Source organism: Sinocyclocheilus anshuiensis, unplaced genomic scaffold (assembly GCF_001515605.1).
Source record: "Sinocyclocheilus anshuiensis isolate Anshui unplaced genomic scaffold, SAMN03320099.WGS_v1.1 scaffold234, whole genome shotgun sequence".
In the NCBI taxonomy this organism is placed as follows: domain Eukaryota; kingdom Metazoa; phylum Chordata; class Actinopteri; order Cypriniformes; family Cyprinidae; genus Sinocyclocheilus; species Sinocyclocheilus anshuiensis.
Genome location: NW_015544165.1, coordinates 2,175,095 through 2,191,396, shown reverse-complemented (window position 1 = coordinate 2,191,396; position 16,302 = coordinate 2,175,095). Strand labels below are relative to the sequence as shown.

Sequence of the window (16,302 nt, the reverse complement as noted above, 5' to 3'; positions counted from 1 at the left end):
CATACACATGCTAGTCAGGCAAACAAGCAGTACAAACATTCAGTGCTGTCAATCCTGACATAGAGGGATACAGAAGGAGGGGAGAGTAGAGAGAATAAGGCAGACAAAGAGTGCTCCTGGCATGAGGAGCAACAATTTTTGTGGAGAGGAAAGCCTGGCTGAGCAAATGGGCCGTGCCGTGATATGGAAGAGCAGTAGATGTCCAAAAAAGATTCGGCATGGCGCTCATACCACTGCAAAGCCTCACGGTCCAGCCTGCACATGGGCATCACACACCTGAGCCACTCCAGATCTCTCCCACTAATGGCATTAAAGGGGTCATATGATGTTTTTTTAAAGATCATTATTTTGTGGAAACCACGCCTTCTTTCTTTGCGTGAACATTTGGGCGGCATTATGCTAATATTTCCACATAGTGAGGTAGATATGTGGGGGCGTGTTAGAACGAGCCGTTTTAGGGGGCGTGGCAGAGTCTTAACTTTGATAAAGAATATCTCTTTGGATTTGAGACTTTAGTCTTTGCAACTTCAGGGATCTAATCTATGCACAATCAGCTTGTAACACTCCAAAGAGAAAGGAAAACTTGAAATCGCATCATATGACCCCTTTAATGGGAAAGCAAAGCTCTTGTTCAGTTTGAGTATTACTGTTAGAGCTTATGAACTAACCCAAGATTATTAAAGGTTCAGAAAAGTATGACACCATTTCTTTAAAGCTGTTGCTGACAAAAAAAAGCAAAAGATGGTTAACATTATAAGGCAAGAGGGACTTATAACACTCAGGAATCAAATGGCTTATTCGTCCATATCACATATGGTTATGGAAAACGATTCATATGTATATATGTAAAATAGTATTTTCTTGTTACAGTAGATCACCTCCCTTCTCAGAAACAAGACTACTTGGTTACCCGTGTGTCATGTCCATACACCTATCCAGGGATGGGCAGTATTTCAAATACATGTATTTTGTCCAATGTACAACACAGTGCTTTTATCATTGATTGCACCAGCCATCACTGCATAAAAATATGCGTTAGTCTTAAGACTGATACGATAAAAAAAAAAAGGCTTATTATGGAATGGAAAAAACTTACCATGTCTTTTTTGTTGTCTTGTGACGTCAACGGCTGTGTCCAATTAATCTCTACTGTATATTGGCATAAATTCATTTCGACGTTTCATAAAAGCTGGCCAAATTAGAGAGATTCCAACATGGACAGGTTGCATGGCAACCCCTCTTTCTCAGAAACCATGAACAAAACAATGCAAGGTGAAAGATAATATGACCCAGACAGCATTAAATACGTGTTCACCAAAGTTATGTCCATCCAGGTGTTCAGTGCAATGAATCATTGGCTGCAGAGATTTATATTAATTATTACAGTATGATATGTTTACTGTATACTATTTACTGTTCTGAGTGTCATTCCAGATGATGGAAGCAGAGATGCATGTGGTGGTTCCTGATGCCTACGATGGAAATGGGCCTCTGTTTGAAATCTGGCTACACTTGGTGGTAGGAAGGCAGAATTGCTGTTTGTGTCGAATAATTGAATGGGCTGAGGTTAATATATTATCATAATAATGTTAAGTTAATAATTTTCATTATGAGAATTAATGATAAAATACACAATGCGTTTATACTTCAGTCTATCAAAAACAATTCTTTGCGAGTTTATAAAAGTGAAGTAGCGCCCTCTATTGAGCATCTCAGAGCAGCGCCCCGAACTGTTTTTAGGTGCAGTGCAGTTTCTGCACCAGATTTCTGTTCATACATTTACATTTATAAAATCTGTTCATACTAAACATACTAAATAAATTGAAACAATTCCACCATTATTACCCAGGAAAAAAATATACCGTTCATTGCATACTTTGACTTTGTAATAATATGCAACATATTGTGGGGAATGTTGTCACAATTGGAACCTATCATTAGGGCTTTACAGACAAATTAAATGAAGAAGCAAAAATATAAAGCAGAATATACAAAGATATCAAGCCCTTGCAAAATAAATTGTACTGAATACATTTAAATGTAATACAATTAAAATGTGTATTCTTCTTCTGATTATGACTTGTTTGCAAGCACAACTAATCCCTTTAATTAAGAGGTTAGTAATTATGACTAACGTCAAGATTTTCTTAGGGAGTTTGTTGTAACTTGGCTCTTGTCTTTAACATACGAGAGCTTTCATGGGTAATGTTAGCATTACAGTTAATTTATCAGAGATAATACATGCCTGGTGACAAGATATGCTACTAATGTTAATGGTGGTACTCTGGAAAAAAAAACTGTAAGATTTCCTTTGAATCAGTTTTCGAGAGCTTTCATGGGTAATGTTAGCATTACAGTTAATTTATCAGAGATAATACATGCCTGGTGACAAGATATGCTACTAATGTTAATGGTACTCTGGAAAAAAAACTGTAAGATTTCCTTTGAATCAGTTTTCAAGAAATTGTTAGTAAATTTCATTCAGAAAGTACAAAAATTACATTTAACACATTGAATTAAACATGAAATTTTGTAGTAATACTAAAATTGTATTTTGTTGTAAAACATGCTCAAATTGTAAATTTTCAGTGTAGTTCATTTTGCGCAAACTGCACTTCAGACAAGCATGACAGCTTCAATTCTTGGCTGGTCGTATAGCTAGTTCATATTTACAGAACACTGTCATGTTGCCATTTACAGAGATAAGCAGACTACCTTGAGACGTTAAACTTGATAAAAACCAACATAGTGTAACAACAGAATCCTTTTATTCAAGTATGAAAATGTAAAGCACATTTTAATTGTAGCATACAATTCAATTATGTAATACAAATCAACACAACTATAAAGGCAAATTATTTAATTTGAACAATCAGTAATCTGAAGAGGTCTATTTTATAAATCTGATTTTGAAGTGCATAGAATTTTGCATGACGGTAACACTTAAGTCCTACAAATCCTGATTGAATTGGTCCTTCATAACATAAAGGTTGGAGTAAGAGAATATGGTATCAAAACAAAACTTCTGTTTAGTGATACTGTAAAACATAAGCAACCTCTAACAACACAAAAAACTTCTTAACACGAAGTAAATGTTTTGGTTTGCGCAAAACAATTCGAGACCTGATCACCGCTTTCTAAAGTACGATGCATTTTGCTTAAAGCCTAAAGACTGCAATAAGGTTAATGCTTCATATTGATCAGAACACAGTTGAACCAATACCAACGAGTAATGAGTACCGTTAGATATAACAGGCTGTGACCTTTAGCAGAAGGCACAATAACATGTCAATGAGAGAAATACAAAACTAATTTGATAAATCTGCATGAACGACAGCAGCCTGGCATATATTTAAGATGTCTGGATGAATCTCACAAAACCTGGGCCATATCTCACACCGAAATCAAAAGAAAAAAACTAAATACATTTGGCTGAAAGGAAGTTATTTTGTGTGTGTTTTTTGCATGGTGTCATTTATTATAAATGTAATTCAAATATTTTATTTTAGCCATTTCAAATGATTTTGAAATTATGCTATTGATATATTAATTTGTGTTAACAATAAAAAAATAAGTGAATTACTGTTTTACTGTAATATAGTAATATGTGTTATAGTAATGAAAATTATAATTGAGAATAATAGATATAACAAGAAATAGTTGTTGAAATATGGAGGAACATTTATCCTATTTGAATCATTCAAATATGATCCGAAAATAATGTTTCATTGAAAAGAAAATCTTAATAGTGCTATAATAAGCTAAATGCAAAATATAATTCCTCATTTATTTCTTTTGATTTTAGGGTTAAATGTGACCTGGATGTATTTTTGTGAGACTCATTCGCTGTGTTACTGAATTATTTTTGACTTCAGCAGATTTTTCCATACAAAAGTTGCTGATTCTTCAAAATAAACTGAGTGCTAGGCTTTGCTCCAAATCTGAGACATAAACACAATGGTTACAGCAAAGTTTTGAGCTATTACGTTTTAGTTTGGTTTAAGTGGTTTACACACCCTTTCAATTTGACATCATTTTTTATATACGTAACAGAAGTTTTGACATCCAAAATGGATGTACTCAAAAATCTGTAAACAGCCTAAAAATACAAACTAGGGAAAACTGAACCCAACAAACATAAAGCAAAAATATTACTTTTTATGCACATCATATTGAAATGAAAGACAAAAAAACGGACGTTATAAGTGATGAAAGCTAGGACAAACTGAAATCGACTTGCATTTCTTTTAATAGGACCTTATAATTAGAAAGGCCCACAAATAACCCCTCTAGATCCTGCACTCTGGAAGACCAGGCAGAACCCACTTTAAATTCTCATAATAAAAAGATTACCTCCATTGCAAAGTGCCTCTTAGTGCTGATTACTTGAAAGAAAAAGGTTGTGTGGGATTGTCCCAGCTGTACCCATTTAACTGTGCTATGCCATTTGTCCCTCATTTGTCTCCATCCAGATGTTACCATCAGTTGTTATTAAGGATAGTTTGGATGGAAGAAACGGAGTTAGAAGAGGGAGGCCAGCAGCCTAGTGATTCTAACCTGAAACAGGGAAGAGGTGGTTTGTACTGTAGATGAGGAATCATGTACACCTTCATAACATTCACATTTTAGCAGTCCAGTGGGTATCTTAAATTCAGCTGAGTATATTGCACAATCTGTCTCAGTAAAGTGCACCCCAGGTTTGTACCAAAGAAAATGTGAAACACGCTGCCTTCACTCAGGTAAACTAAAGAACAAAGCTAAACATAAAGACTGAAATGAAACATTGTGAAACAGCGTCCTGACCAAATCAATGCTGCAGCAGATGACCGTGGCTTGATTCGACAGTGTGTTTGTGAAGAGACTGTGGTCAAGCACACGTTTGCCATCCTTTTGAAACTTCTCAAGTGCTCAACACAAATCAATCAGCTGTTATTCCTTTCTCCCGCAGTTCCTCTGTCACCCGCACAAGGTATGTAGGATCTGGATAACCAAAGCTGAAAAAAAAAAGAAGCAATATTAAGTTGAATTAAATTAAAGCGCAAGTTAAAAAGTTCAGCTAAATGTTTCTTTGGCCTTTTCATATTAAAATGTATTAAATAAATGTATATTGTAATGTATGAGTAGTATACACTACGATTCAAATGTTTAGGATCAGTTAAAGAAAGAAATTAATTGTTTTATTCTGCAAAGATGCATTAAATTGACCAAGTGACATTTATAATGCTAATAAAGATTATTTAAAATAAATGCTGTTCTTTTGAACTTTTCTTGAGCAGCAAATCAGCATATTAGAAGAATTTCTGAAGCATCATGTGACACTGCAGACTGGCTGCTGAAAATTCAGCTTTGCATCACAGGAATAACTGACATTTTAAAATATATTAAAATAGAAAACATGTCAAATTATAATTTCATTTTCACAATATTGCTGTTTTTACTGTATTTTTGATCTATTAAATGTAATTTGAAATAGGGAATGGGATTACTTAAACTCAAACTTAAACTCCAAATTATTTTAATATATCTTTTGGTTTGCCTCTCACCCAAACCAACAGCTTTAAATTTTAAAGTTTGATGTTCAAGTCAAAAAGCAATTCCAGGGGAGATATGCCTATGGTATCACTGATTCCCCAGATACAATTTAGCAAGCAACTATTAAACTGCATACCATCGTGGTCCGCCCCATATGGAGGTCTTGTGGTGGATATCATTCCAGGTAATAACATTATGCATGCCGGTGGTCATGGAGGTGCCTATGGTGAAGATGAGGCGCTGCTCAAAGGCCCGCCGCAGCATGCGGAAGACACGGTTTCCCTCAGGGCTGTCTGGCAGGTATGCCACTCGGTCTGTGCCTGGATACCTCACCCCAGGGTTTGGATGCTCTTGCTGAAAGAATTTTAAAACATAATAGTTTGTGATTATAGATTCCGTGTGGAATTTTTATGCACTAATTAATGAAATCTGGTCTGTGGTTATCTGAATGCAAAACACACTGCTGTTGTAATCTGCCTGTAAGCAGTACTTACCGCTTGCAAACCGGGAGGGAAACTGTAAATAATGCATATGCAGCCATAACCTTCATGGCCGGGCAACTCCAGGTCCGGGTCTCTTTCTACCATCATGGTCCCATTGGCCGGTTGGTTACCAATAAGCTGCCCATACACCAGCCTGCATACAGGACATGCTTTTTTAACTTGAAACGCCTGTTCTAAACAGGACCGACAGAACGAGTGGCCGCACTTGTCTAGAGTTGTCTTTTCCACCATTTCACCCATGCAGATAGAGCAAACGGTGCTCTCTTCTTCATGACCGATGGCTAATTCGGCGCCGGTCCTTGCTGCGGGCTCATGTTGCATGGGTAAAACCACACAGGTGTCCATGTCTGCATTTTTCCTGTATTTCTGCTGTTGCCTCTGTGAGCGCCGTGGATGAGGGGGAGGCGGAGGCAACAAGGTCCCTTCCCCGTCGGGTTCCATTGCCGTCATGCATGGTAACAGGGAACGTTTCCTTTTAGGAGCCGCCTCTTGTTTGGTCATCTCCTTCCGGGCACAGCGGCATAAGTCTATGAAAGCTTTCCGTGTAACAGGAGAAACCGGCCCCTCCATCATCCCAGTTCTTGCCCTGCTGTTGCCCTCCACCGGGGAGAGCCGCACAGCACAGCAGCCACCACGCTCCCCGCGCCGGATTATGTCTGCACTCAGTCCCTGCTTGTCCTCGAAGTCAACCAACCAGGGTCGTCCAGCGGCTGCAAGGTAATCCCACACCGCCTGTGACACCAGCACCTCGTCACTGCCCTGCCCCGCTCGCACGCTCATCTCATCAGATGAAACTGTGAGGATAAGAGATCAGTTTGCAAGAGTCAACATGAGCCCACCATGGACATTAAAAATGGTGCAATTATTTAGTATTTTGCTTATTTTCTTGTGGTAAATATGCTACATTTGACACTACACCAAACCTAATAAATATTTTATTAGTTACTTGACATGAAACTTTTTTTTCAGTATTTTCAGTTAAAACACACACACATACACAGAGTTTAAAAAGTAAGTAAAATATTTTAAATAAAACAAATTATATATAATCTAAATCAATCTATTCTTTTTTTTAAAGAAAAGTGTATATTTTAGGTCACCTAAAATATACACTTTTCTTTAAAAAAAATTAATAGATGGATAGATTTAGATAATATATAATTAATTTTTTTATTTCCTCAGAGTTTTACCATTTTAAATAACCATTTAGCTTTTTTAAAAATAACAAAAAAAAAATATATATTTTTAAACAGTTTTATGTAGTCTTAACAGCATAATAATTATAAAAAATAAAATTATAAGAATTATATATACAGAGCTCAATATATAATTCTAATAATCATCATATATAATTATATATTTATAGTAAAAAATAAATGTAGGCTACTTTTTAATTTAAAAATCAAATATTTGTCATATATATCTATATTTTATTTCTATTTATTCATTTTTAAATAATTGTATGTAGTTTCTCAATTAATATGAGGTCTAACATCAGAGTAACAATTATAAAAAAATCATGTAAAATGCTGATTAAACTAGTTTTAGATTAAATATACCATGTCACACTACGGGACACTGCTGTGACAGACAGATTGATGTCATATTAACTAACCAATTGCAGTAATGGTCAACCTTTTACCCTTTTTACAATTTTTGAGGTTAAATATTAGCTTGCACTTGTTATCAGTTCACCCTTTTCTTGTCAGGAGAAACCTATGATGAATATACGTGTAATGAGTCAACCCTGCATAAATTCACAATACTTCACACCTGACAAGAGCTGCAGGGTAGCATGCAAATTCTTCTGAGCCAGATCTTACAAGCTACTTGAGCTTAATCTCTTATAAAAAGGACTATATTATTAGGTTTAAGCATATTATCATTTACCCCTTTACAATCAAATCGATTTGTGGATGTGCAGAATAAGGATGGAATATTTTAGACAATGAAGTTTCTTGCATGAATAGGCTGTGCCGAGTATTGCTCGTTCAACACCAACAGGCAGCCGTGCAGAATCACATCAGCTGCTCTGAAATGTGTTCACTCACTGTATAAACAAAGGATCGTTCTGTGTTGCTCTACCTGCTCATGAATGTCACTTGATGCTTGCAGTGATTGTATTATTAAAACTAAATTACCTTGTGATCCCATAAATTCTCTTTAATTGCAGTAACAGGCCTATTTCCCTGTTTTAGAGAAAATAAATATACAAGTTAGATCAAGACATTGTTTATTTTGCGGATTCTCCGGCAACCTGACAGATGAAGAAAAGGATGGCAGCTGCCTTAGCCTATGCATTTGCTAAATTAAAAACAATAATGTAAATACACATTGGGATAAAGCCTATTGTGTTCATGTAATAAATGAATTCACCTTCTGTAGTGACTTTGCCGGAAGAGATGAATGTAAAGGGAACCTACTGCAACTGGAGAATGCCTGCTTCCACTCGACGAAGAAGTCAAGAGACGACCGCTGCATTGAACGTGCCTTAAAAACGATGACAATCCCGGCGAATTAATGCTTGGGATATTCTATTTAAATTCGGATGACACTTCGCTCGATCAACACACAGGCTCAGTCTCTTTGTGGTTTTCCAGTTCCCCGTCCTTGGCCACAGGAAGACAACATGCATACAAAGAACATCGCTGACTGTCACGACGAAACTGTTTAGCCTTTAGCTCCTTCGCGACACAAACTCGGCGTCTCTATGTCAGATTTCGTTATCACGTAGTTACCTTTTAGTAGTTAAAGTGAAAAAATCCCCTGAAAACAAGATAATGTAGGCAGGAAGTTCGTCATTCTAGTCTGTTGGCTGGCTGAGCCGGATTAGAGATTGCGGGATGTGACCACTGTGTGGCGCTCTTTAAGACCACATCATCAATCGTCTTGTAATTTTATTGTCTGACCTTTGTGGTTTTTCTTATTAACCCTTTATGTATATATTAACGAGACTAATAGTGCAATTATTGCTATTATTAACATTAATGTCATTTATTATTATTATTATTTAATTATTTGTGTTTATTTAGTTTGATGACACTTTCTTGTCTATTGATGCTTTGGCAATATTGTATGCAAATCATCATGCCAATAAAGTACTTAGATAGATTTGTTTGTTTGTTTACTTATTTATTTTGTTTCCTGACATTTTTTGTGTATTGCTACTTTGGCAATATTGTATGCAAATCATCATGCCCATAATAAATAGATAGATAGATTCAATTAAATAAAAATTTGCAAGTGCCACTTTATTAACATTACTACCATTTATTAATATTATTTCTTCCTTTTGTCTTCAATTATTTATTTACTTCGCCTAATTTATTTTCAGTACTACGCTTTAGCTATATGTTGAGAATCTTGACAATAAAGTTTCATTCTGACTCTAGATAATACAAGAAAAAAATGTCACAACATATCACATTATTTCTATGGTCCTGCACACTGATCAATAATAGAGAACATTATAGTCATTATATCGATCAGTGGTCCTGCATCAGCTGACAGACATCCTGTACAGTCGAGGCGGAGCGAGGTTAGCGTTACTATGGAGACGCATTTGCTCAGGGTGCGCAGCAGAAGTCGCTAGAAACGTTGAGATGATGCGTCACTGCGCGGATCCTGTGCAGGTTGACAGAGCGGCGCATAAACAGCTAGCTTCCGTCTTTATGCATTCGCTTTGAACTGACAGCATAAATTCTAAACACTACCACAGGCGAGAGTACGCAAGTGGCAACGCAGATTTTGGTGAAAACGGAAAGAAGATATCGACATGTGAGTTTGACCGGCAGTGATAAGGATGCACTAACTTATTAGCTAACGTTAGTTAGCAAGTGTGTTCATAACCTCTATCAGGGAAACATCTGATTTTCTCACATACGGCTGTTATTAGATATGGTCATTTAAGAGAATACTGGTCATTCTCGGGTTTTAAATCGCATAGAAAACCCTCTATTCGTAATTGGCGGTGAAAATAGCGCACATTGTTCCCACAGCAGACCTTAGCTAGCTGGTCAGCAGCTAGATAGTTTGGGCCTGTAGTTACTGCACAGCTAACATCAGAGCTGCTGCTCAGTTTATTCCTACATTATTTTTTTTTTCATTTAAGCTTTCATCTGCATTACTGTAGAATGTACTAGCAATATTTATGACCTCGATTAAGCCTTACACAGATCAAGGCTTGCAGGGTGTTCCCTGCTGGAAAAAACATGCTTAATCCAGCCTAAGTTGGTTTGCTGGTTTAAGATCTTAAAACCTGGTTACGCTAGTCTTCCTAGCTGGTGCTCAGTTGGGTGGCCAGTTGGCCAGCTGAAGACTCTTCGTTTAGTGTCCAGGCCTAATCAGGCTGGTATGTTGGATGATTTTATTATAAAGGTTTGGAACAGTGTTCATCATGCTGGGTGACCACCCAGCCTGCAAGATAAACCACCTGAGCATCAGCGTGGCTAGGCAGAGAGACCATCGTAATCCAACTGAAATTTGCTGATCTAACTTGGTAACATGACTAGTAACAGTCACAGGAATAAATTGCATTTTAAAAAATAATAACATGGAAAGCAGTTATTTTAAATAGTAATAATATTTCACAGGATTACTGTTCTACTGTTTTTTTTTTAATCAAATAAATGTAGCCTTGGTGAGCATAAGAGACTTCTTTTAAAAAATATTAATATCTTACCGATCCCACACTTTTGAAGGTAGTGTATGTCGTAGGTGTGACGGGTATCAATAGTCAAGTATGTATGGGCTTGTGGCTATTGCAAGCCTATCCCTGCTATCCTTAGCCAGTGGTCATGCATTTAAAATACCGTATAAGATTGAATATGAATTATTATTATTCAATCACTTCCTTAATGCTAGGGCTTGGTTCTGCCATTTTGTTTATTATACTGGTGAAGCCCAGAGCCGTAGAAAACCAGAGCTGGAACTGGAACACTTTGGAAGCAATATGTATCATAGAGCAGCCAATAGTTCCAAACAACCAATAGTTCATGCATTAAAGCCCATTCATTTCAGTGCTTCTCAAGGACACTTACTGGTAAATTTAGTAAATTACTGCATTTTTTTTTACATTTTAACAAGTCTGTTAACCTCTCAGGAATGTGTGTTATAGTTAATGTTTATCATTGGATAATAGATAGTTAGACAACGTGAGCAACACTTTAATAACGACCATAACCAGATTCTAGTTGTGTATGAGAATATCATAAAATAACAATAGTATGTGAGTAATTAACCTTTAAAATGTAACATTTAAAAAAAATCTAAACTTAACAAAATCGAGTGTTTGATAATGTCTAAATATATATTCAAATGCAAAACCTAAAAAAAAAAAGTAACTGACCACCAGTAATCTTTTCAGCAACTAGACCAGAGCTGTATACGTGTGTATTTATTAAAGGGATAGTTCACCCAAAAATGAAAATTACCCCATGATTTACTCACCCTCAAGCCATCCTAGGTGTATATGACATTCTTCTTTCAGACGAATACAATCGGAGTTATTTTAAATAATGTCCAGGCTAATCCATGCTTTATAATGGGAGTGGATGGTAGCCCAAAATTTGAAGTCCAAAAAATTGCACCAATCCATTATAAAAGAAGTCCACACGGCTCCGGGGAGTTAATAAAGGCCTTCTGAAGTGAAGCGATGTGTTTGTGTGAGAAAAATATCAATATTTACAACTTTATAAACTTTAGCGTACGACAGTTAGCGTAAGATAGAGATTAAGGTGGAATTTTTTGGACTTCAAATTTTGGGCTACCATCCACTCCCATTATAAAGCATGGATTAGCCTGGACATTATTTAAAATAACTCCGATTGTATTCGTCTGAAAGAAGAATGTCATATACACCTAGGATGGCTTGAGGGTGAGTAAATCATGGGGTAATTTTCATTTTTGGGTGAACTAACCCTTTAAACAGCCATACAGGCATCTAGTGCTTAAACCATGGCATTACATATTAATATTAATTTTCCAGACACCAAATGTCTGTAATTTGCCTCTTTGCATTGGAATTTAAATTTTTTTCTATACTTTAACCTTAAATACTACACTAATTGTAATAAAATAATAAATATATTAGAAAATATTATATTTTAAATGGTCATTCATGGATCATAATTATTGCACATATTAATTGGCACCAAAAATGTCCTCAAAATATTAATTAAATATTACTGAACTAAAATATAGTACATTTATTTAATTGATAAAAAGTTACACTTAAGGTGTTCGGTCACATTTGACTGCCAAGGTGTATGAGAAAATATTAATATTGTCTCTTTATTACTACCCAGAATAAAATGCTACTGTAAAGCGAAGTCAGCGCAAGAATTAATGCACAATCAATGCACATTATGTGTCAGTATTTACCAGATATTGCAAATATAGTGAAACTGTGGTATATCCTGCCTAAACCCATTCAAATAAATTGACAGCGCGGAGTTGTTTGAAACTGTTGAGAGCGCCACGAACTGCATGGCGGTGGGATCAAAGCATGTCGCAACTCGGTTTTTCAACGGCTCTGGTGAAGCCCAAAGTAGATTGCTAAGAGGCCATGCGTGAACCTGCCAATCGATACAAACTGGTTGCCATGGTAATGTCACTGTTGCTCCACCCCCGCCAGGGCCTCCTGCTCGCACATCTTAATTTAGAGCTGTACTTTTAGTGTGGACTTCTGGAGTTTGTCTTTTAACAAATGCACTTAGCTGTTTGCTTAGTTTGTCATGTACACAATTAGAATTAAATGTCTTTATTTAAATGTCATATTGAAGTGTAGTATGACCTTTTATGAAGTTCTGCATGCTTTTTCAAATATATTTTAATTCCAGATGTTTTCTAACATTTTAATTCCATTCGTTTTACAGGCAGCCAGCAACTGCCAAGTGGTATGACAGACGGGAGGCCGTCTTCATTGAATTCTGTATAGAAGACAGCAAAGATGTCCAAGTTAAATTTGACAAAACAAAGCTTGATTTCAGGTATATCTTTAGTCCAGTTATTGTTAACAGTGTGTTTATACTCTGCTGCAAAATTCAGTCATTATCACATTGTCATTACAAAATATAATTATTCAGTGTACTGCCATGAACTAATGTTTAATGTTTATTATGTTTATTATTGAAGTATTTGATGCTATAATGATACTCAGTCAAAATGTTTCATCTGCTTTGCAAATGTTAATGATTACCTCTTAAAATGCAATATAGTACTATAGTAGTTCATTCTCAATTGAATTTCTTTTTATTTTGAATTATTTATTTTTGCTTTAGTTGTGTTGGAGGAACAGATAACATCAAACACCATAATGAAGTAGAATTATTTGAGTCCATTGACCCAAATGTAAGTACACCACCTGATGGTTTCTGTTCTAATTCAGGTTGTAAGAGCTCAATCTGCATGGCTCATGTATTATTGCATGTTACGTAGAACTCTGTTATTCTTTTGCAGGAGTCTAAACACAAACGCACAGACAGGTCTGTGTTTTGCTGTCTAAAAAAAGCAGAACCTGGCAAGTCTTGGCCAAGGTTAACAAAAGAAAAAACAAAGGTCAGAGTTTGGTCTGTTTAGGGCTGGACAATAATTCAATATCAATATGTATCGCGATATAATTTTTTTCAATAACGGTGATATGATTTTTAAACACATTTCCGATATTTCGATATACATTACCAGTTTCCCATACATTGATTTATTTGTGCCGTTGGACTTCGTTGAATAAACATGAGCACTGCACGTTTCAAAATCATAACACGGCGCGGGTGTTTTATATGAATGTATCTCTGAAGGGAACCGACTGTCCTCAGAAAAGTTTCGATGGCATTTTCATTTGATCTGATAAAGAAGCGTTCATGAGCGGAGCTGCTTTGATTACAGCCATTACTGGAGAAACCGCTAGTTTTATCACTCTAAAAGCGCCTCCTGCTGGCGGGGATGAGTTTTCATTCGGAATTATATCGTATCGACCGAAATTAAGAAATATATCGTGATATCAATTTTGGCCATATCGTCCAGCCCTAGGTCTGTTTAAACTATTAAAATGTAACTTAATTTAGTAATAAGATAACATATGTTAATTAATGTTTCTCGATGCCCTTTGTGCAGCTTAATTGGCTGAGCGTTGACTTCAATAACTGGAAGGATTGGGAGGATGACTCAGATGAAGAATTGTCCAGTTTTGACCGTTTTTCAGAGGTTTGTCTATATATATATTGTTACAAACTACCAGGCTCAAGGCAGCGCAACATTAAATGGGGAGGCCACGCACAAAATAAGTTAACTCAAAATAAACATTTATTAACGTAATTTAAACTATAGTTAAACCCAAAAGGGAAGAGAAAGGAAAACAACAAAAGATCAAATATCAAAGAAAGCTCAAAGTCTGGTGCTGGAGAGAAGTCAAGCTCCAATGAGGCCACCACACCAGAGGACAGATCCTTTTATCAGTCAACTCATCATAGGTAATCCACCGCACCTGCCGCTTGTCTCCACCCTGCAAACAGACAAAAGAAAACACACACACACCAGAACCCAGAACGCCACCTAGAGGCGAACAGATCCCATTTAGGGAACAGGTGCTACCCCGGGTCGTAACAATATATATTACTATTAATAAAAATATTCTTTGAATTGTATAAAGGGAAAATAAATCGTACTCATTTGTTGTTGTTTTTTTTAATTTCCCCTTAAAGATGATGAACAACATGGGTGGGGAAGATGACCTACCAGATGTGGATGGTGTGGATGGTGCAGATGATGTGAGAGAATTATTGAAGCCATGTTTTTAAATTGGCCATAAGAATATAGTTATTTTTGCTATATTATCATTTCAATAAGCATCCAATTATTTACCTTTTTTTTATTAGTTTGTTAGTTATTAATTAGTTAATTAAACTAATAAATGCTATGCTTCTTGATGGGTTTTATCTCAAATTCCAGGAAGAGTCTGCGGATAGTGATGATGAAAGTAAGTTTCCTTAATTATCTGTCCTCCTCTGTGACTTGTTTGTTCATTGTATTATTTTGAAAATCAATACATATGAGCAATATATACAGTATGTCCGCTGTTGTAACTTAAAGAGCAGGTCATATGGTATTTTAGAGTGTCCAAATATTGTGTTGGAGTCCCCTACAACAGGTTTAAATGCATCTAAGGTCAGAAAACATTGTAATTTTCTCAGAATATACATTTAATATTAGAGTCATTTGCCAATGATTTCGAAACGATTCGTTCCAAGAGCAAACCCCTCCCTTCCATAAGCCTACTCTGCTCTGATTGGTCAGCTAGCCAAGCCTGTTGTGATTGGCACAGAGAGGAGTCCTTGAGCAAGTTGGCGAGCACTACCATTGACAAAGCACCTTTACATAAAACAATAATATAGTGCTCCAATCCGTTCTTATAATAATGACATAAAATACAAAAACACTTATGCAAGCGAATCGTGCCTACAGCTAAAGTTTAGCTGCTAAACTGAACACTTTAAACAATAATGGTGGATACGTTAGCCGCGTGCTAACGTGACTAACTGATGAAACAATACAGTTTGCAAACCAAAATATGTCTACTGTAATGTTTGAAGAATGACAGACAAAAGACGCTATGTCTAAACTTTTAATCAGAACACAGAACAGCTGTATCACAGGCGCAGCAGCCTAACTAACTCGCTCGTCTCTCCCGCATTAACCCTATAACTGCCGGTGCAGCAAAATAAACAGCAATTTCACAGTGATTATAAAGTCTGTGTGCTACACTACATTCTTTATTATTAAACGAAGTAATTAGAACAACATCAGTCTACATTAATCAACACATTCTTAGGAAATAGTGGGTTCACAGCGAATTATCAGAACTACTTCAGTAAGACAGCAATATAGTGCTTTACCTGGAAACCTAAAGCTGCACTAGGTGTACATCACATATTAGCACAAAAACTTGATATTTTGAGCACTCGATTGAAAATTTACATGTAACGTATCAATCGTACTTACAGGTTGTGCTTCGGAGAGCTTGTTAGTCCAAATTAAGAAGATAGAAGAAGCCAACGAAGATAAAAGCCAAGATTTGAGAAGCAGTCCTTGGTAAAATGACATGCACACAACAAAAGGTTCGAATTGTATTTTTGTGGTATCCTTGAACATAGCGTCTTCTCAACATGATGTAAACACACTAAGGCTGCGTTTAAGTCAAGTCAGTCAAGTCACCTTTATTTATATAGCGCTTTTAACAATACAGATTGTGTCAAAGCAACTGAACAGCATT

At 36.2% G+C, this 16,302-nt stretch overlaps 2 protein-coding genes across 5 annotated transcripts in view; one reads left to right on the top strand and one right to left on the bottom strand.

Annotated features, from left to right (window-relative positions):
- Nucleotides 1-3,588: 3,588 nt before the first annotated feature.
- dtx3 (deltex E3 ubiquitin ligase 3) lies at nt 3,589-8,882 on the bottom strand. Of its 4 annotated transcripts, none has more exons than XM_016495887.1 (5): nt 8,412-8,882; nt 8,177-8,224; nt 6,027-6,829; nt 5,669-5,886; nt 3,589-4,994 (listed from the first exon to the last, which is right to left on the bottom strand). In XM_016495887.1, exons 2-5 carry the CDS (start codon nt 8,187-8,189, stop codon nt 4,919-4,921), a joined length of 1,110 nt encoding a protein of 369 aa, XP_016351373.1. In that variant the 5' UTR covers nt 8,190-8,224; nt 8,412-8,882; the 3' UTR covers nt 3,589-4,918. The 4 variants fall into 4 exon arrangements, with proteins under 4 accessions (XP_016351373.1, XP_016351372.1, XP_016351374.1 ...); XM_016495886.1 differs by having other exon boundaries at nt 8,459-8,882; XM_016495888.1 differs by lacking the exon at nt 8,177-8,224.
- A 716-nt stretch (nt 8,883-9,598) lies between these two features.
- The window catches only part of LOC107695820 (prostaglandin E synthase 3-like), a 12,995-nt gene continuing 6,291 nt past the window's right edge, over nt 9,599-16,302 (top strand). Inside the window, exons 1-7 of the mRNA XM_016495884.1 lie at nt 9,599-9,812; nt 12,911-13,024; nt 13,316-13,385; nt 13,494-13,592; nt 14,148-14,237; nt 14,735-14,800; nt 14,982-15,009. Coding sequence (XP_016351370.1) covers nt 9,811-9,812; nt 12,911-13,024; nt 13,316-13,385; nt 13,494-13,592; nt 14,148-14,237; nt 14,735-14,800; nt 14,982-15,009 — 469 coding nt within the window. The 5' untranslated portion in view covers nt 9,599-9,810. The remainder of the gene's footprint in view (nt 9,813-12,910; nt 13,025-13,315; nt 13,386-13,493; nt 13,593-14,147; nt 14,238-14,734; nt 14,801-14,981; nt 15,010-16,302) is intronic.

What these genes read in the sequence shown, in the direction of transcription:
- dtx3 (XM_016495885.1), bottom strand. Translation starts at nt 8,516, where the DNA reads ATGCAGCGGTCGTCTCTTGACTTCTTCGTCGAGTGGAAGCAGGCATTC. An exon ending in GCAGGCATTCTCCAGTTGCA is followed by an intron (nt 6,830 to 8,458) that starts GTAGGTTCCCTT and finishes TTATCCTCACAG; the next exon opens with TTTCATCTGATGAGATGAGC. An exon ending in ATATGGGGCGGACCACGATG is followed by an intron (nt 4,995 to 5,668) that starts GTATGCAGTTTA and finishes TTTTTTTTTCAG; the next exon opens with CTTTGGTTATCCAGATCCTA.